The sequence below is a fragment of the Oryctolagus cuniculus genome, chromosome 7 (assembly GCF_964237555.1).
Source record: "Oryctolagus cuniculus chromosome 7, mOryCun1.1, whole genome shotgun sequence".
Lineage (NCBI taxonomy): Eukaryota > Metazoa > Chordata > Mammalia > Lagomorpha > Leporidae > Oryctolagus > Oryctolagus cuniculus.
This window is the reverse complement of record NC_091438.1, coordinates 138,936,775-138,957,371: the sequence shown is the minus strand read 5'-3', so window position 1 is coordinate 138,957,371 and position 20,597 is coordinate 138,936,775. Positions and strand designations below refer to the sequence as shown.

Below are 20,597 nucleotides of genomic sequence, written 5' to 3'. Positions count from 1 at the left end.
CTTTAGGTTAGGAATCCAAGGAAGACCCCTGGGAAGGTGAGGATACAGCTGCCCCTGGGCCCGGGCCTGGGGGAGTCTTGTGCCAGATCATTGCCATTCTCAGACCCAGCTCTACACAGGTGGATGCCAGGCCAACGACACTGAGCAGCTTTGGCATTGGCTGCTTGCGAAGGCCTGAGCTCCTCATCACTGGGGGAATTCCAGCATGCCTGCTAAGCGAGGACTGTGCTCTGGGAAGCAGACTAGATTGGACAATCATCTAGGGCTCTCCTGTCCATGGTCCTGCAGGTCTACGCTCCTGCCCCAGTGGCTGCTGGGAGCATGTGCACCTGCAAGTAAGTGTGCAGGGGCTGGGCAGGAGCCTGTGCTGGGACGCCTGGGGCCATGGCTGAGTTCACAGAGGGCAAGGAACATGTCTCTCCCTTCTGTGGTCCCAAGCCCCTGCATAGTGATGGCACTGGGAGGCGCTGACCTAATGCTTAGTGAATAGCTTGCACCATCCCATCTTAGGCAGCTCTCCTGGACGGTCAGGACTCTGCCAAAGCCACTGTCACCGGTGTTGAGAAATACCTGCGAGTCTTCCCACACGGAGGAGACCCAGGGATGGCGGCCAGGCCCATTGCCTGCTTGTTCTTCAGGATCTTCCTGAGCGTCCCCTGGTTGGCAGGGTCCCACCACCACCTGGTGACATGCCTGCGACTTTCTGCCTGCATCTCTTGGAAACTGGAGGTTTCTGTCTGCCCAGGGCCATGACCCGCTCCTCACCCCTTTCCTGCTCGTTCCACCTGTAGCTGCTGGGCCAGGCTCAGTTCTTGGAGGGGCTCCTGCTCTCCGTCACCTGCACGTCCCTCCCATTCCCTTCTTCTTGCCTGCTCCTTGGATACCCACCAGGGTTCCCAAGAGACTTGGGCTGTGCTGGGTGGCCCTCCGGTGCCCCCTGCCTCCTCCAGTCCCAGCCAGCTCCCCCCATCAGCTCTGGGGTGCAGCTGGTCTCACGGGTGCCTTCTTCGCTCTGTGTCAGCCCATGCCAGGGCATCCAGACTCAGGTGTCCTGTCTGTTTGTTCCCACTGGGCAACTGGAGAACTGAGAAGGGCCTCAGGTGTTTCCCATTTTGGAATGAGGTGGAAGGATTCATAAAACATACAAACCAAACCAAACCAACCAAGCCGTACCATAGTCCTTGGGCACAGTGACAAAATACAAGCAGATCTGTCCGCTGGTGTAGTTCTGGGGATAGTTGGGGGACAGGACCACTCCATCCGAGCCCACATACTGTCCCCCACAGGGGGCTGAAAGAGAAACCAGAGAAAGCCCACGTGACCTCATGGGCCTCAGCAGCTGTCCATCCTGTCTTCTGTCCCTAGCTTCTGGCTCTGGTGGGGTTGCCCTGAGGTGGGCGGCTGCCGGCATGGAGGAGGGGGTGGTGCTGAGGACACTGCCCTGCCCTGTCCAAGGACATCCTCGCTGGCCTGGCACATGGCCTGAAATCCACCCCATGCCATCCAGAGCCCCCTGGGCAAGCACCAGCCCTTGCCCTCTGTCCGTCAACACTGGTATCACTCCTTGAAGGTGATCTGGGGGAGCCTGTGGGCTGAGGAAGAGGCTGTGCCCCTGTGGTGGGCATGTGCACCCAGGCGAGTGGTGTCTGCATGAGCAGGAAGTTCCAGCTTCCTTCCCCAGACCACGCCCTGGGGGAGCTGCCAGCCCATACCACAGCCCCCTTGTCAGCTGCTGTTCCTGCCACCTTCTGTTCCTTTCCTGCCACCCAATTTCCACAATGGGTAGGCCCCAGTAGCCAGCCTCTCACCTTGTCCACGGGGCCTTTCGGCTTCTCTATGTTCTCATCCTAAGCTTAACCTACCTGCAGCCAGCCCATTCCTCTGCCCTTACCTGTCCATGTCTGAGCTCTCAGTAATTCTCCCTGGGGCCCAAGAATAAGTCTGGGGGCTCCCTTGATGCTCCCTTGTCCCAGGTGTGGCATCGGGGGGAGGCTCTGCTGAGGACATGAGACTCTGACCCATGGGGGTAAGGATGCCGAAAGGTACCTCAGCCACCCTCAGGCACAGCAAACCCAGGCTTGCCAGGCCTTCCTCTGCGGATGGTGCCCCGTTTTCCCTCTCCCTAGCCCTGGCTGGGCTCACGCCACCTGTGCACACTGGCCGGGGATTGTTCCACACAGGCTTCCCGTCGGGCCCCAGGACACAGCTCAGCGTGGAGGAGCCCTCGACTTCATAGCCCCCATGGCAGTAGTAGGTGATGGAGGAGCCCAGCTTCAGGTCAGACCCCACTCGTGTGCCGTTCTTGATGGAACCAGGATCAAAACATGATTCTCGCGGGTTTTCTGGAAAACAAGAACAACGAGCCCATTTGTGAACGTGGGAGGCTCGTGCATGGCCTCCGCCTGTGTTTCAGCACCCAGGAGGAGACCCTGATTTTAATTGGCCACAGAGGGTGTGGGGACTCGGGCCCAAGAGCATCTCTACGCTGGGTTGGAAATCCAGAGCCAGGAATCACATTGGAGAGGTCAAATTCTCCTCTCTCATCGCCCCACTGAGGAACAGGTGCTGTTCTACCTGCTAGGAGCCCATGGTCTCTGGACCACATCCCAGCCACGGGCAGGTTACCACGGTCAAGGCCAGGCAGGCACAGTCCACCCTGTGCTCCACCGAGGCCTCCCCCAACCCTGCATGGCAGGCTGCCCGGGCTCTGTGTCTGCAGCCGGCTTTTGGAGAACAGTCTTTCTCTTTTGTTCTGCCTCCACCATGCTGCAGGCTGGGGAGGGGAGGCTGCACCTGCTGGGCAGGCCCCGTCATGTCCATCCTGTCCACCCCTCACAGGTACTTCTGAGTGCATGGGAACCCACACCTGAAGTTAGGAAACCCCACTCTCAGCTGGAGTTGAGGTCCCCAGGACAGATCCCCAGGGCTCTGCATAGGGAATTGGGTGATTGCGAGTTTATTTCACCAGCAGCATTTTCCCACTGAGATAATGACCCCCGCCTTATGTCTTCACAATTAGACCTGAACTTGATGGAGGACAGGAGGCCTGAGACTCGGGGGGTTCCACCACAGCCCCCTTGTCAGCTGCTGTTCCCTTCTATCCATCACCACCTTTCCTTGGTCCCCTGTGCTCAGACCATGGATGGTCAAGAGGCCTGACATCAGGGCTGGGCAGAGGCCAACACGGTTGAGGCCAGTCAGTCCCAGGGAGGGGCAACTGAGTACTGGTTTTTGATCAGAATGCTTGAGGCTACATTCTGGGGTGCCCCAGAGAGGCCCAGAGATGGGGGCTCCTGCAGAGGTGTAGAGAGCTCTTCAGAAGGACTCAAAAATTCAAAGGGCAGAGCAAGGCAAGAAGAGGCCGGAACAGAAGGGATCAGAGCTCAGGGATGATTGGTGTGGAAGGTACTCTGTTGAGGGCTCTTGCTGTCACCTAGGTACACTTTCAGATTCTTTATATGGGAGGCAGCTGCTGCTTGAGGCTGTCACTCAGCTGTCAATCAACTTATTGACTGACAGGATGGGACTCAGAGTCCACGAGCGCATCAAGTCTGTCCTGCTCCCCAAGTGTTCAGCCACAGCTGAGGGGAGGGGTCGTGGGTGCACGATGGCCCTGAGACCCAGGAGAGTGTAGACGTGGGCCCTCTCCCAGTAGAGGACCTCTCAAGACTTTCTCCAGGTGCCCTGGGGTGCATCTCCCTGACCCCTGCATCAGCTCTGTCCTCTACCTAAGCCTTGTGGCTCTGGCCAGAATACAAATGGCCGTTGGGTGACCTAGAGGTGAATCTCAGAGATTCAAGGACCTGTCACCATGTCTGACATTTATCTGTCCTTTTCATCAATTAAAGTGAACCCAATCTTATCTGAATTTCATAGCAATTCAGTCATGTGGGGCCAAGTTCACACAGCTAGTTGTGGTGCTCCATATTCATCCCCCACGCCCCCGCCACCCTTAAATAACGGAACCCAGATTCAATTTAGAGCTTCAAAGTGTCAGCTAAATTCTACATTTCCCAACCTCTTGGGTGGCCAGGTCTGGCCAAAGAGCAGCATGCACAAGTTAGATCAGGTCTGCTGGAAGCAATCAAACAGCCTCCTGTCTCAAAGGAAAGGACCGCATCCTTACAGGCACACAAGGCCCTGCAGCGTGGCCCAAGCATCCCCTCTGTGGCCTCCACTCCTGGGGTCCCCTTGCCGCCCGTGCTCCAACCACATGGGCCTCCATGCATGCAGCGTCCCCACCTCCTGTGCACGGCTTCCTCTCTTAGCTCAATGCTCCATTGCAGCAGATATTCCCAGTTCCCCAAGGCTGCCCGCCACCACTCCCTGCTTTATTTCTCCCCATTGCGATTCGTACTCCCACCTACCACCTATATACCTTATGTCTTTCTATCTCCCTTCACTGGAATGTAGGCGCCAGGAGTGCAGCTTTTCAGCTTTGCTCACTTCTGTATGCCAGTGCCTGGCAGCCATTCTATAAGTAGTATTAAAGGTGACCCAGCAGAGGGAATGCTGGCCGGCCCTGCCCCCTCCCTGCCCCCTCCCTGCAGTCTAGGACCTGATGGCCACACCCCGGTCACCACCATGGATTGAGGGTAACCTTGAGGATGGGATCTGAGGGGCAGCACAGTAGGACAGAGAGACAAAAAGGCACCCGGGTGCTGGCACTCCATCAGCAAGCAGCGTGTGCCAATCTCTAGATTTCTTTCACTGGAGGTAGAACCCACTCCTACCTTGCTCGAGCAGCCAAGTCTTGGGGTAACTTGCAGTGGCAGCGGACACTAACTGGCCATGGCTGCCCTGCACCTTTCCTGACGTCAGAATCTCCTCTCTCCCCTTCCCTGACCAACTTCAGGCCCTCTTGGGGCAGGTTTCTTGAACTTTGCCTTTTCTCTGGCAAGATTCTGTTTCCCTTTTCCTGGTCACTGGGTGCATGTTTCTTTCCAGTGGGTTCTGAGCTCCTGGAGTTCAAGCCTATCATGCACTCTTCAAGAGCGCCAGCAAGCAGCACAGCACGGGGCTGGTCTCGTCTGGCGCAGAATAGAGGTTTAATAAACGGCTGCCGAATTCTTTGGCTGAACACTACGAGGCTTGGAAAATCAACAAGGGCATCCAGGATTCCAGCCACCGACTCCATTGTGTATTTACTCCCCTCTCAGAGGATGACAGCACCTCACTCAAGACATTACCTGTCACGTCCATAATAATGACAAGGATAATGGTAACGAGGGTGGCCCCTTGCACAGGAATATCGTTTCGTAATTTTCAAAGCACTTTCCCATTTGTTACCTCGTTTGCGTCTCACAATAGCTCTTCAGCAGGCAGGGCCGAGGCTGCTCACGCTCAGGAGATAGATGAGAAACGTGGTGATCAGAGATGCTAAATGACTTTTCCAAGACATCCAGCTATTAAGAGGTAGCATTAAGACCAAAATCGGGCCCTATGGCTGCCAAACCAGAGCTCGCCTGTGCATGATAAAGCTAAATGACCAAAGCATCACGATGGTAATAATAACTACAACCCAGGCCTCCAACAGGGGAAACGAAAAGAACCAGCTCCTAACAGATGAGGCCCGTTTCCTAGTCTTGTAATAGAGAAAACTGGAAACAACAAGCCAAGGAACTGGTTGAAAAGTTGGGAGGAGAGCTGTCCCCTGAAATACAGGCAGCTTTTAAGAAGGACAGGCCATAGGGCAGGCATTTGGCTCGGCGGTTGAGGGGTCCCATATTGGAGGCCCCGGAGGTTCAAGTCCTGGCTCTGGCTCCTGATTTCATCTTCCTGCTGATGCACACCCTGGAAGGCAGCAGATGGTGGCTCACGTGGTGGGTCCTGGCCACCCACGTGGGAGACCTGGCTCCCAGCTGTTGACTGTTGCAGGCATTTGGGGAGCCAGCACAGATGGGAGCACCAGGGTTTATGAATACTGATATGGGAAGATTTGTTGTTGAGTAAAAATCAATCAGATCACAGATTAGTCTCTGTGTTGTGATCTCGTGCATATAGAACCAGGATCACCAGCCAGCTGCAGCCCCCAGGTTTCGTAAATAAAGCTTTATTGGGCGGTAGCCATGCCCATTTGCCTGCACCTTATGTGTGGCTGAGCAGGGCAACCCACAGCATCTGGAGCGGGAGATTTACTCTCTGCCCTCCTCAGAAGACGTTTGCTGACCCTGGCATGGAATTTCCATGCCTTTGTATTTATGCCACATCTCTAGAACAAGAGAACAAATCATTGAGAGCAGCGCATCAGGCGTGGTAACATGGGCAGAATGGTTAAGTTTTTAGAGTACATCTGACATACTTCTGTATCGTTTGAATCTTTCCAGCAAACACGGGTGACTTTTTAAGTGGACAGAAGTGAATATATTCTCATTTTGAATAGCAGTGGCCAGCGGTGGGGTAGAGGTAGGAGCAAGGATGGGAATCTGGTTGGAGTTTTCCGTCACACTTCCAAGGGCCTGAAAGACTGTGGATTCGCCTTGGCCTTTCTGGAGTTATTTCAGACTCTTCCCCCTGATAACCCCCATGACCCCCACTCCAGCACAGAGGGCTTTCTGGTCAACCTTCAGGGTCCTGTCCAAACAGCCCCTGCCTGTCGAGGCCATCACCAGCCACCATTCTGTGGCGAGCACCCTGATTTTCTTTCTCGCAGTAACCTGCCCTGTTCTTTCCTAACTTCCTACCTGTCCTACTTCTTGTTTGCCCCCTTATCTGTGGTCTGTTTCTCTCACTCACCTTTCAGAACATTAAGGGAGAGATATGGCCCCCTCATTCACCGCTATATCCCTGGTGTCCAGCATAGGGTATAGAACAGAGTAGGAACCCCAAGCATTTGTTGAGTGAGTGAGCAAGTGAATGAATAAATGAATGTTCTCCCACAGGTGCATGGACACCCAGCCTGTCCCTGCCTAGGACACCTGCTGGGAGTCAGGAACACGGGGTTCCCTGCTGCACTCATTCTGCTCACTTCACAGCCGCAGGAAGACAATCAGTCTCTCTGGGACTCATTTTTAGCCAACAGGATCCTCTCTGCCACTGTCGTTTCCTTCCAATGCATAGCTGGCCCGAAGGATGCACGCAGGTGAAAAGCACCTCGGGGCAGTGGTCTAGCAGTAGTCCACAGGGACAGGACTGCACTCAGAGCCCTCCCCTAGATGGCCCGCCTGGAAATGACAAAGACACCCAGCTGTCTTGCAGGAGCACCCGAGCAGAGACACCTAAAACCCCACCTCTCTTTGCCTCAGAATCAGGTGTGTCTCCAACACCTGTAGGAGGAGAAACGCCTTCCAGTCTGGCTGCCACAAGGACAGGATTTCCACGGAGCCAGGGACTGCGGTCTCAGCCCTTACAACAGTGCCCAGCATGGGGCAATGCTTGTAGTGACCAAACGGACACCTGGATAAAAACGCCCATGCTGCCTCCACTCCTCACGCAAAAGCCAAGCCCCGCGGAGCTGCTCGGGGAAGCGGAATGAAGCCTGGCCTCTCTGATGATCCCTTTGGGATTCCAAATTGGGATATAAACTGGGAAGTGACTCACAGTCAAGTGTGAGGCAGCCATCCTGGTCCTGGGCGGGTGACCCGATCTGCAGAGTGGAGGATGCAACACACACTTGGAAAGGAACAGGAGGGGACGGGGTGGTCCCGGAGTGGAGAGGTAATCCTGCCTCCACCCAGCCTTCAGTCTCCTTGGAGTGTAGGCCTCCAGTCCTGGGCTCTTGTATTCTAGGAGTATTTTACTTTTTGTGTTAGGTTAGAGAGAATATGTTGGCCTGTACTGTTCAAATACAGAACCCTACTAAGCTCCAGTTAGTTTGATTGTTAGTTGTCTTCTTATAATCAAGTGCTCCTTTGGTCTCGGCTTGTTTTGAATGGGTTTTCTTTTTCTTACAGTCTTCTAAGAAATTACCCTTCCCAGGGCCGGCACTGTGACTCTGTGGGTTAAGCCGCCACTTGGGATGCAGGCATCTGGTTGCTCTGCTTCCGATGCAGCTCCCGGCTAGTGCACTTGGAGAGGCAGCAGAGGACGGCCCAAGTGCTGGGGCCCTGCACCCACCTGGGAGACCCAGATGCAGGTCTAGGCTCCCAGCTTCGGCCTGGCCCAGCCCTGGCTATTGTGGCCATTTGGGGAGTGAACCAGCAGGTGGAAGATCTCTTTCCCCCAATATGTGACTTAGCCTTTCAAATAAATTAAATCTAAAAAAATTATAATAATGACCCTTCCTCCCTTTCTATGTTGAGGGTGACCAGAGTAGGTTTTTTGGTCTGAAACTAAAATATTCCCTGAGATGAAACAAAACTGCTCTGGCAGGGAGTGGGAAAGGCTCCTGTTGTCAGTGCCTCGGGTCAGAGGAAGGGTTGACCTCAGAGGGTGGTCACTGTGCGGGGCTCACCTGAGTCTGAAACATCTCTCTAGATGGCGCTCTCCAAGGCTTTCCTCACAGCCCAAAGCAGCACCCTGAAAGGCACAGCTCCCCAGAGGCACAAACCCTCGGTGCTAGCAGCACCCTGGGTTTCTCTGAAGACATGGGCATGGATGGCTTTGGGGGGACAAGGCCAGCCCGCATCCTGAGTTTGCAGACCGCTCTGGGTGTGCGGCCTCATTAGACCCCGTCTCCACCTGTGGGAGCATCTGAATTCCTGGCTATGGATGGGAGAAGCATACAGGACACACACACATCACAGACATTCACGGTCCTCCACACTCACACATGTGTACATAAAAACATTATGTTCTCACGTCATATCTTCCATCAACAAAGACAATGTACAACATTCCACTAGGCTGGCCCCTCCAGGAGGGTCCGTCCACACCTATCTCACTTCTGAACAAGCGTGCAGCTAACACAATACCAACCACAGGACAAAGGCGATGTGATGGAGGAGGGTGGGCCAACATATGCGCCAGGAAGCCCCCAACACTGGGCACCCTGCCAGCTACTGTGCCCACTCACTACCCCTCCCAGACACTGCCCCGATGAGATCACTGATGCTCAGAGAACTTAGGAAACCTGGCCTCAGTTACTGGGTGTGGCTTCAACATGGGGTGCAAAGTTGGTGCAGTGGAAAGACACTGGGGGCAGGGGTCCTGGGGGTACTGAAGCGACTGTGAATGCTAAGAGAAATGGTAATGATGGCACACAGCAGGGGAGGTGGTGAGGGGAGCAATGGAGGCCCCAGGCTTTGCTCCGTCATGCCCTCAGACAGGATCCTGCATGTCATTATTAGCTCTGACGCAGGCATGGTGGGAAAGGGTTTGGGTGTAAGAGGCTGGCTGCATGGCAGGTATCTGAGGAACTGAAGAGTGAATATCCCTTCTGCAGGTCAACCCCAGAGGTGAGAAAAGCATGAGGATGACATTCTCTATCTTGTGCACCAAGTGTCTTCTAGAACTGTGCCTGGGAAACAGCAGATAACCGACAGTTCTGGGGAGCTCAACGGGCGGATGGGAACAGAATGCTTGGGGCAGTGGGCAAACCCTGAGTTTGCTACTATTATGATTGGGATTTTTTTTAAAAAGATTTATTTATTTATTTGAAAGGCAGAGTTACAGAGAGGCAGAGGCAGAGGCAGAGAGAGTGGGAGGGAGGGAGGGAGAGATAGATTGAGAAACATCTGCTGGTTCCCTCCCCAAGTGGCCACAATGGCCGGAGCTGCACCAGTCCAAATCCAGAAGCCAGGAGCCTCTTCCAGGTCTCCTGTGTGGGTGCAGAGGCCCAAGGACTTGGGCCATTTTTCACTGCCTTCCCAGGCCATAACAGAGAGCTGGATCTGAAGTGGAGCAGCAGGGACTTGAACCAGTGCCCATAGGGGATGCTGGCACTGCAAAGTGGTGGCTTTACCCACTATACCACAATGCAGGCCCCTATGATTGAGATTATTTAGGACTCCTGTGAGATAGTACCAGGGGTCACTGAGGCCCTACATTATGCAAGGGGGGGGGGGGGCAAAAACCAGAAAATTGTTAATTTTAACTGGGAGTATAACCCCCTGCACGTACAGAGGTGGCTAAGGCCTGGCTGAATTTGGGTTTTGGTAACCGTACCACAATCTATCACCCCAAGAGTGTTTGTAGAGTGTTTAATACTCAGTGGGCATTAGATATCTATAAAATAATATCTTTTAATGTAACCTTCTGCAATATAATTTTTATTACCACTATTTTGTAGATGGTGTTTGAAGAGATAATAACTTGCCAGGGCCACAAATCAAGCAAGAAATGGAGCTAAGATTTGGATAATGGGGTCTGGGATAATTAGGGAAGAAGAAAAGGTCAAAGAGAGAATAACTGAGTAGAAGCAAGAAAGCGGCGTGCTCACAGTCTGGACCTGCTCACTTCCATTCATAAAATTTGAACTTTGGAGAATGCCTGCTTTGTGCCAAGCACTGTACCAATGACTTGGACGCATGCATTCATTGATCTTTACCTCTGTTTCTTTGAGGCAGAAAATTTTCGATCACCATTGATAAGATGAAGAAATGGAGGTTTTGAGAGGTTAAATAACTTGTTCAAGGTCACACAGCTGCTCAACAATAAACATGAACTCTCAATCCAGTTAATCTGACAGGCTATGCTCCCGACCAGGCAGCAACCATGATCTGTTTTGCAAGCAGATTTTTCTTGGAACACAGCCCATTCCCGTAGCTGTCATCCATAGCTGCTTTGGCACTACTATGGCACAGATGGGTGGCTGTGATAGGCAAACCCAAAATCCTTACTATCTTTAAGAAAAAGGCTGTGGACTCCCACTTTTGACCCCTCCACTGTTCAGTTTGCCTTAATAAATTCAAAGATGTAATGGAGTGAGAGAATGAGATAGCAAGAAAGGTAAGGAAATATGATCAGGAAGCATCAGAAATGACCCGTGTGGTGGCACAGCGGTTCAAGCCACCACTTGTGATGCTGGCAACCATATCAGGGCACTGGTTTGGGTCTCAGCTTTTGATCCAGTTCCCTGCTAGTGTGCCTGGCAAAGCAGCAGAAGATGGCCCAAGTGCTTGGACCCCTGCAACCCACATGGGAGACTCAGGTGGAGTTCTTGTCTATTGGCTCTGGCCTGGACCAGCCCTGGCTGTTATGGTCATTTGGGGAGTGAACCAGCAGATGATAAATCTCTCACTCCTTTCCCCCTCTGTAACTCTGGTTTCCAAATAAATAAATAAATAAATAAACATACATTTAAAAAAAGATTATTCATTTGAGAGGCAGAGTTACAGACAGAAAGAGGGAGAGACAGAGAAAGATCTATTATCTGTTAGTTCACTCCACAAATGGCCACAATGGCCAGACCTGGACCAATCTGAGGCCAGAAACCAGGAGCTTCTTCTGGGTCTCCCATATGGGTACAGGGGCCTAAGCACTTGAGCCATCTTCCACTGTTTTCCCAGACCATCAGCAGGTAGCTGGATCAGAAGTGGAGCAGCTGGCACTGGAACCAACATCCATATGGGATGCTGGCACTGAAAGTGGAGGCTTAACCTACCTACTGTGCCACAGTGCCAGCCCCTTCTTTTTTTTTTTTTAAAACAGTATTGTGATGCAGCTGGTTAAGCCATTTAGGAAGTAAACCAGCAGATGGAAGATCTCTCAAGATATCTCTCTCTCCCTCCACCTCTGCCTCATACCTCTGCCTTTCAAATAATAAATAAATGAGGTTTTTTTTTTTTTTTTTGAAGAAATGACCAGTATACCACATGATGTCCAAGCATGGCCAAAGAGTGTCCTTGGGAGAGAGGTCCAAGTGCAGTGTACTAGGGTTGGATGGGGTGTCTATGTGACAGTGATGATACTCAGGATGGCAGGAGGCTTTGCGGTGGATAGGAAGGTTGAGCCTCATGTTAGAACTCTCATTACTGCAGGGGAGTGAGCAGGAAGCTGTGAGAGTGAAGTAGAGCTAGGAGGAGGGTCCTCAGAGGAATGCAGAGGAGAGGCGCAATGGTCTGGAAACAGAAACAGACCACAGCTGGAGTGCTGTCCCCGCCACTCCCAGCCCCGGACACACAGTGTGAAAGACAAGGCACCTGCAGGGCCACCGGGCCGGGGTTGTTGTGGGCTCCCCGTGGCCCAGCCTAAGGCTCTGCTCAGTGTACCATGCTGCCCGCTCTGCCAGGTCTGGCGGCCCTGCCCTCAGGGATCTCTGGCACCTGGGCCCTCACCTGTGTAGTCGATGACGAAGCCAGCGTTGCTCACGGATGCATCGCTGCGGAAGGCGAGGAAGAGGCTGTTGCTGCTGCTTTCAATGCGGCCTGGGAGCTGGGAGCCGTAGAAGCTTCCTATGAGAGGGCTGAGAGAGTCCCGTCCATCGTAGATATGGAGGAAGTCATAGCCAGGCTCCAAGTTAAAGCTGGGGAACAAAAACATCCCACCCCCACCCCACTAAAGTCAAATACAAGCTCGTGCTGGGGCCTTTGGCTCAACCCAAGGATGGGGCCTCCCGGAGGGCAAGCCACCCCCCGCCACTGGCCCCCAACCCCTAAAGACTGACTGGTGGGGAATGAGGGGATGGAGCCCCAGGGATGTCCCGGGCAGGCTCAGAGGCAGAGGAGAAAGATGCCACAGTTAGCATCCAAAAATCTGGAGCTGAACTGATTCAACCATGTTTGGAGAACTGCTGAGCTGTATCTACTAAGTCGACCATGGCTGCTGCAGCCTTTCCAGTCTTGTGTGTGTATCCAGCAAAGGCAACTGCTACCAGTCAAGTGTGCAAAGATGAAAAAAAAAAAAAAACAGAACAGTAAACAAGCTTGCAGAGAACAGATTTCTGATGCAAATTTGTTCATGCCCAGCCCTAGGCTGGGATGCTCTGAGGCTCCACTGGGCTGAGAATGAAATGGCTGTTATGCTCTTTAGCAAAGACATATGGCACAGAGAGGGGGCCAATATCACAGGACAGAGAGGGTGGGGCTGGCAGAGGGACAGGGTGGGGGCGTCAGCTCGATGTGCACTGGCCTCCACTAATGCTGGGTGATGAGGTTTCCTTGCCTCCCAATTCTGCTCTACCTCTGTGGTCTTTCAGAAGGCTTGGGGGAAGGGCTCTGCAGTGACCCAGGCCTGGTCACAAAGCAGGAGGCTGCCCCTTCTGAACTACCTGCCTTCCGTCCTGCCCTTCCCTCACTGTTGCATTGTATCCGAGCACCCTTGATACGCCGAGCGCTGTGAAAGGCACCACAGCCACGGGACGTGTCAGACACCACCCCTGCCACCCAGAAGGTGATGGTGCTGTGGAAGTGAGGGCTGCGCAGACGAGCAAGTACAAAGTCTACACGGAGTGCTGACGGCTGTGTAGACGAGCAAGCACAGAATCTGCGTAAGGTGGCGGGGGGCACTGCATTTCTCAGGGCCGGTGAGAATCACGGCTTCTGTGGAGGGGGTCAAGCTTGAGCTGAGTCCCAGGGGATGAGAAGCCTCTCGGGGGTTGGACAGGGAGGGGAAGGAAGTTGCTGGGAAGGCAGAGGCAAAGGCACAGAGGTGCGAGACAGTCAGAGAGACCTGGCAATCACATAGGGTGCTGTCTGGCAGGAGCCCGGGCTCTAGGACGGGAAGGGGCAGAGACTGACTGGAGAGGCAGGCAGGGGGGCCAGATTGTTTGTGCTGAAACTCAGAAGTGGGGACTTTTATTTTCAGGTAAGAGACAGCCATGATAGGGTCTTAAAATAAAAGATCTACTTGCTTCTTGGTTTTTAAGTCGAGGTATAAATTATGCACCACGAAGCGACCAGCTCTGAAGCATCTGCTCTGTCAGTGTTAACACACACAGCCCCACCCAGGACACGCCCACCAGTCCAGAAAGTCCCACTGCCCCCTCCCTGCACCCTGCCTACACCTAGAAGCCACAACTCATCGGATCTGCTCACCATGGACTACGTTAGCTGATCCTAAAGTTCCACCTACGTTGACTCATACGTCAAACCCCTTTTGGGGGTCCTCTTTTCCTATAGGGTGATATCTTGGGGCTCCCTCACACTGTTGCACATATCAGTAGTTCATTCTCTCTGACTGCTGGGCGTGACCGTGACAGGATGCTACAATGGGAAATGGGGTGGTGACTCCAGCGTCCTGGAGTGACATGATCACTCTGACAGCTGGCTAAGGCAGAGACTGGCACAGAAGACATGATGGGGGCAGAGGAGGCAGTCGGCAGACCATGGCAGTCATTCGGTAGAGTGATCAGGGCTCAGACCAGGACAGAAGCTGGGAGGCTGGAGAGGACGGGGATGCACGAGGGAGGTCAAGGAGGAGCAGGCTCCCGTGAGAGCAGTGAGGGTGAGTGATGGAGCCACGCCCTGGTGTTCAGAACACAGCTCGTGAGGGCAGAAGCAACAGGCTGAGGCTTGTATGCACTTCAGCTGGGTGCTTGCAGCCACCAGAGATGCTTGACAGTTGGATATGGGAGCCTGCAGGGCAGGTCGCCGAGGGGGTACCCCGTTTACAAGAAGAGGCTGGATCCATAGACAGGTAGGAGGGGTGAGTGGAGGAGAGAGGACGCCTGAGCTGGAGCCTGGCCAGGAAGGAGGGGCATGGAAGTCACAGAAGAGGCTGCGACCAGGAGAGAGGAACTCCACACACAATTGGGGGGAGGGCGTGGTGGTGCCTGCACCCCATGTCAGGAGCTGGGACTTCTACCTCTAGGTGAGAGAGTGAGCCAGGATAGGCCTATTTGTTTCTCTGTTTTTCTGAATCTCAGCAGCTTTCGAGGTAAAAACAGATAATAAGAGCTACCCCATAAATTATTACAAGGATGAAATAAGATAATGAGGAGGGACTTCAAAAAGTTCGTGGAAAAATGGCATTAAAACACAAGCTTATTTTGGGGCAGAAAAAGCTGAAATCTGTGCAAACAACGGCTCTCTTAGTCCCTTGGCAAGTGCTAAGCAGTGAGCAGGGTGCATGGCAGGCAGGAGACACTAGGAAGTGCCTGTCTCTCTCCTCTTGGGCTCCCTCCCTTGCGTGGAACCCAGGATCCGGCCCATGGCCTGTGTGTGCTCACGGGAGAGCTGGTCCCGCGGCCCCGTGGTGTGGACCCCTTGCCCCCGACCCGGGGTGTGTCGGGTACCTACATGTTAAACACCAGGGCGATCACGTAGTCTGGCGAGACGGTCACCTTCCAGTCACACTCCTTGCCTGGTGGGTAGGGCTCCGGGTAGTTGGGCGAGAGGATGACTCCTGATGGCCCCGTCAGGTCTCCCCCGCAGGGCGCTGGGGACAGGAAGAGAGGTGAGGCCCACAGGTCGTGGTGATGGGCGGAAGACGGGGGCTAAAGGGACAGGGCTGGCAGGGGTCCACTCCGAAGAGGTGGGAAGGTTCTGGAACCAGACAGCGGCAGCGGCGCACATCCCTGTGAAGGTACTGGGCGACATGGGGTAGGCTGCTGGTTTTGAAATGTGTGACTTTATGTTGTGTGCTTTTTGCTTCAATGCACTATTAAAAACAATAATACACAGGTGGCTCTGGCACTTCCCGGCTGTGTGACTTTAGGGAATGTACCTAAACCTCTCTGGGTCTCAGGAGCTATCATCTGCCCTGTGGGGTGGCCATATAGACTGTGTTATAGCACTGGGCGTGGGGCAGGTGGGAGTCACAACACAGCTGCTGCTGTCTCCCAGACACGCAAAGCACGTGGTGCTCGTCCCTGCCTCCCATCCGGGTTCCAGGCAGGCTTCTGGTGTGTGCTTTCCATGAGCTCTAGCGCCCTCCATATCAGGAGCCGTGGGAACCATGCGCATAGCCACCTGCCAAGCCCTGCTGGCGTCCCGCTTTGGTGTCATGTGATTTTCTTCCGTGGGAAGACACATCTCATGACATGCGGCATTTGAGATATATCACTCTGTTGCTGTCTCATCCACAGCTCGACAAGCTGAGGATCCTGCTTGCTGACTGAGAGAGAGGGAACTGAAGCACAGAGTAGCCAAGCAACTTGCCCGAAGTCACTCTGGGATTCGAATCCATGCTACTCTGGCCCTAGAGTTGGGGACACTGGGGCACAGGACTTCCATGAGTGAGGACAGGGCCTTGCGTGCATCGGGCTGCTTGGATCCCCTCACCCTTCCTCTGTTAAACCCTCTCGAGGGGGAGATAAATGGTGCAGACTGGGACCCGCATGATCAGACCAACGACCACGTGATGGCCAGTCCAGTGACCCTGTCCTGGCCACCTTGGAAACAGAGGTGATGCAGCCAGTGAGGGTGGAAACCTGCATTCCAGCAGAAGTCCCAGAGGCCCGGGGACTCTTCCCCAGGGGCATGGTGAGACCTCCACTCTGGGCAAGGCTTAGCGGGCTCTGCCTCCCTCTGCCAGCTCGGGGTAAGGCTCCCATGGCTCCCCTCACATGCCCCACAAGGGCTTGTGGTTTGTCTGGGTTCCCGGCCTCTGCCCCAGCACAGCTCTCTTCCACCTGGCCCCTGGCATCAGACACTCCCTACTCCTCTACCAGGTACACTCCGAGCCCCGGACGGAACCCCTGGGCTTCACCAACTTCACCTCCTGATGGTTACAGGGTTAGGTGAGCGGTACAACTCAGTTCACCCAACCACAGATGCCAAGTTGGGAGTGGGCAGAGACTGCTGATGATTCTAGAAGACAGGAAGTGGGCGGGCTGAGGGGAGTAGGTGATGAAAAGGGCATCGGCTTGGAAATCCCCCAGTCCTGGCCTCCAGCTCTGGCCATGCCACCCACCAGCTGTGTGAGTGTGCGCACGTTCCCCCACCTCCCTGAGCCTCCACTTCCGCATCTGCCCAATAAAACAAGAGGGACGAGCATGGCGGCTTGTAATACACACAGCGGTCCTGAGTGCTTGCCAGGAGTAGCTTCTTTAATCCCCAAAACAACCCTAAGACATAGATGTGAGTACCTTTCTTACATTTCTATTTATTTTCATTTTTATCTGAAAGGGAGGTAGGTAGATGGAGAGACAGACAGACAGACAACAGACAGGGAAACTAAGGCAGAGGTTAGGTCACTTGTCTGAGGCCATAGAGCTTGCTGTGGTGAAGCCAGACCCGAGCCAGAGTCAGGTCTGAATCTAGAGCTTGCACTCCATGGCTGCTGCACACCGACCTCCATGGGAGGTCGTGGCTAACATGCCCGGTGCTGGGCCTGCCGTGGGGCCCACACTTGCTCGGTAGGGGATCTGCTTTCTTCCTGTAGTCCCCCGATGGTGCCAGGCCATCACCGACCACCGGCCATGTTGGGAGGGGCGGGGTTGGACATGATGGGCTCGTCACAGGGATTTCCAGCCCCCTTGGGAGAAGAGGCAAAGGCATTTTTTTTTTTTTTATTTTGTTGCCCGAGGAACACATGCCAGGACCCAGTGCAGAAGACTGATCGGCCTGTGAGAGTCGAGTGAAGCTGGCCGCCCTGCTCACCACCTGCAAGCTGCTCCCATCAACGGAACAGCGCACCCTCCCCCCTCCTCTTCCTCCATGGGGGCAGCCTTGCTGGGGGCCGCTCTGGAAACTGAGTGTGGAGAACCAGAGCTGTGCGTGTTGAATTTGGAGAAGACTGCAGAGGCCGACGGAGTCTCTTCCAGGCCCCTGGACCAGGTGGGTCCTGGCTCAGGGAGGCGCAGGGAAGGCAGGAAACAGCGGAGGGACGGAAGGAGGGAGACAGGAGGGAAGGAAGCCGGCGCTGCTGGAGATGCGGGCCACGTGTGTCGCCGCTCTGAGCCATCGTGCACCATACTCCCCCTCGCGGAGGAGGAAGCCGAGGCTCCGAGTCGGAGCAGTTTTCCAAGGCCGCCTGGACCTGCTTCGTGTGCCACACTCTCGCTGACACATGCTTCAGCTTCCTGGCCTTGTCCATTCACCCAGCTCCTGCCCCTATGAGCCCCGGCATTCACTTCCCACTGAGCTTGGCAACCCCTTCCCCGTCAGTGTCTCACTGTCAGGGCCAGGCCTCAGAGCCACGGACCCCGCTTCCCACGGACCCCGCTTGCAGCAAGGCCAGGGCACGGGCAGGGCAGGCACCGCCAGGGAGGAGAGAGGCTCAGAAAGTCTCTGGACCCCATCTCAGGCAGGGGAGGGGGCCTGGGAGGAAGGGAAATTCAGACTGGTGAGGGGGTGGTGAATCCCGGCTCTGCTGTAGCCTAGCCCTGCCACTGGGGGCAGGACAGCCACACTTGTCTAAGGTTCAGCTTCTGCACCTGTGAACCGGGGAATGCGGGGCATTTCAGAGAGCTGCAGGGCTCTCTGAGTTCAATGAGGTTTTCTGAGTCAGCATCTCAGGTGGGGCCTGCACGCAGCGAGGAGCCAGTGACCATGGGTGCTGCCAGCTCCTGCACCCATGGCTGACACGGGAGGAAACACACTGATCATCTGGCTGCAAAGCAGAGCCCCGTGGAGGTGAGCACTGGCATCCATTTCCCTTTCCTGTCTCCTTCTCCCTTCAAGTTGACCCCTCCTCCTGGTCTCAAGCAGCTTAGGAGGCGCGAGGACTCTGGCCTCACTTCCTGGACGCTGCATGGCTATGGACAAGCCTGAGTCAGGGTTTTGTCACCACTCAGGTGGGGAACCCGAGGGCAGATCTCCGTGAGCCCAAATCCAGGTGACCGATGACCTGCCCAAGAAGGGAAGAGCAAAATTCTTCCTTTGTACCCCGCGCCTGGGGCTGCCCTTCTGGTGCCTCAGGCCATAGAAGGGCCATTTTGGTACCTGTTGCCCCAGGCCACTCATTGTCCCCCTTGCCATCAAGACAGCCCTGCCCAGGGAGAAGGAGACACACCTGCCTGGCTTGAAACGTGTTGGAGCCATCTTACCAAGTGAAGCATTTGCTGTGTGTAGGGACTGTGATGTGTGCGCACACACACCAATGCAAAGCAGAGTGAATTCTGGGTTTTCTGTGGCTTTCAGTGTCAATTCCACCCCCACCCAGGCCCAAGAGGCAGCTGCCCCTGTGTGGGGAAGGGGCTGAGCGCAAGCTGGGAGAACCAAGGAAGACCACACGCCTCCTACCTATGCACGTGGGTGGGCTGGGCTGCCAGAAGAACCGGTTCTCGATCCTCACGCAGCTGATGGAAGCACTTCCCTGCAGCACGTAGCCAGGGTCGCACTGGAACACCGTGGAGTCGCCGGCCTCCCAACTGTCGCCGCTCCGGCTCCCATTCTGTGGGACCCCAGGGTCATTACAGGACGTTGCTGTGGACACTGGGACAGGAAAACACAAGAGGGGGTGGGGTTGCCCAGGCGTCTGCAGCCAGCGTGGCTCCCAGCTCATCACTCTGCCTGATGACTGTCACCAGTACCAACTGCTGTGCCCAGTCACCTTCCTACCATCCTGGCGGCTGTGGCGACAGTGTCACCACTCTCACCCCCAACTCTTGTCACTGCGTCCGCCAGGGACTGTCATCACACACCGTCACCCTCACCGACATCACCACCACCCATTCTCCCCGTACCTTTACCCTCCCTTCGCTGTCATGAGATACTCAGTTAAGCTGGACTGCATGGTGGTGACTGTGGAATTGAGATCAGTTCGATTTCCAAAAACAAGCAACGTAACCCAGAAGCAGCACTGGCTTCTGTAGGATGCAACTAATGCTACCCGAATGAGTGACACGATGAAGTATGAGCTCCCTGTATTTCATTAGAAGGATTTGCAAGGGGGTTTGGGAGTCAGCAGGCCTGCAAGCTGAGCAGGCTGGTGAAATTCCAGGCAGTTCACTGAAGCCGGCTGAACATGGCAAACAATCGAAGACTCAGTAGACTGAAACCATCTTCAAAGAAAAATCAGAAAATTGTAGCAAGTGATGGAGCAGAGTTCAAAACAGAGACAAATAGTTGAGTCATTGACAATCACAAAAACTCGGGATTTGGGAGATGTTTCTGGTCTTGTACCTAACCTAGTTTAACAGAGTACGAGGGCTGGGTAGAGGGGAAGAAGTGACACAGACAGATCTTCTTTGTGCTGGTTACTCCTCAAAAGGCCACAATTTCCAGAGGCTGGGCCAGCCCAAAGCCAGGAGCCAGGAACTCCATCTGGGTCTCTCATGTGGGTGCAGGGACCCATGTACTTGGGCCATTATTTGCTGCCTCCCAGGTGCATCAGCAGGGAGCTGGATAGGAAGTGGAGCAGCCGGGACTCGATATGCCAGTGTCACAGGCAGTGGCTTAATCTCTGTGCCAGAAAACCAGCCCCTCACAGACAGCAGATGTTTTAAAAGAGAATACTCGTATGAAAGGTGAAAGGGAGGAACAAATGAATCAAAGCATGAGTGAGTGAATGAATGAACAAACGAGGCATGGGAAAACACACTGAAGAGATGTGTAGGAGGCAGTCGAGGGGCGCGCTCTGAGGCAGCTGCTACAGCCCCAGCTGCCTCCAGGGCCCAAAGCTGTCCATAGAGCCTGGTCCCCTGGGGCAGGAGGTTTGGAAGGCCATGGGATATAAATAATGCTCATTTGCTTGGAGGCTCAGTTTTTTTTTTTTTATTCTCAAACATGTTTGGGAGAAATATTATTTGTATTAAAACAAAAGTATCTATTTTGGAGTAGAATGTACAATTCACGTTAGTTCTGAAGGAAAAGCAGGAAGCTGCCCAAAGCTCTGATGCTTGCTGCACCCCAGGCCTCCTGGGGAGAGGCACCCACTCACTTCTGCTGCGAGTA

The 20,597-nt window shown here is 54.4% G+C and overlaps 1 protein-coding gene across 10 annotated transcripts in view; it reads right to left on the bottom strand.

Moving 5' to 3' along the window:
• The window catches only part of CSMD2 (CUB and Sushi multiple domains 2), a 618,865-nt gene that overhangs the window by 129,920 nt on the left and 468,348 nt on the right, over positions 1-20,597 (bottom strand). For 9 of the 10 annotated variants that reach the window (XM_051832045.2, XM_051832046.2, XM_051832049.2 and 6 more), the window contains 5 exons: positions 18,945-19,136; positions 15,057-15,195; positions 12,156-12,343; positions 2,148-2,342; positions 1,174-1,290 (listed from right to left, as the gene is read on the bottom strand). In XM_051832045.2, the coding sequence (XP_051688005.2) occupies positions 1,174-1,290; positions 2,148-2,342; positions 12,156-12,343; positions 15,057-15,195; positions 18,945-19,136 (831 nt within the window). The remainder of the gene's footprint in view (positions 1-1,173; positions 1,291-2,147; positions 2,343-12,155; positions 12,344-15,056; positions 15,196-18,944; positions 19,137-20,597) is intronic. The other variant, XM_051832047.2, reaches the window with a different exon arrangement.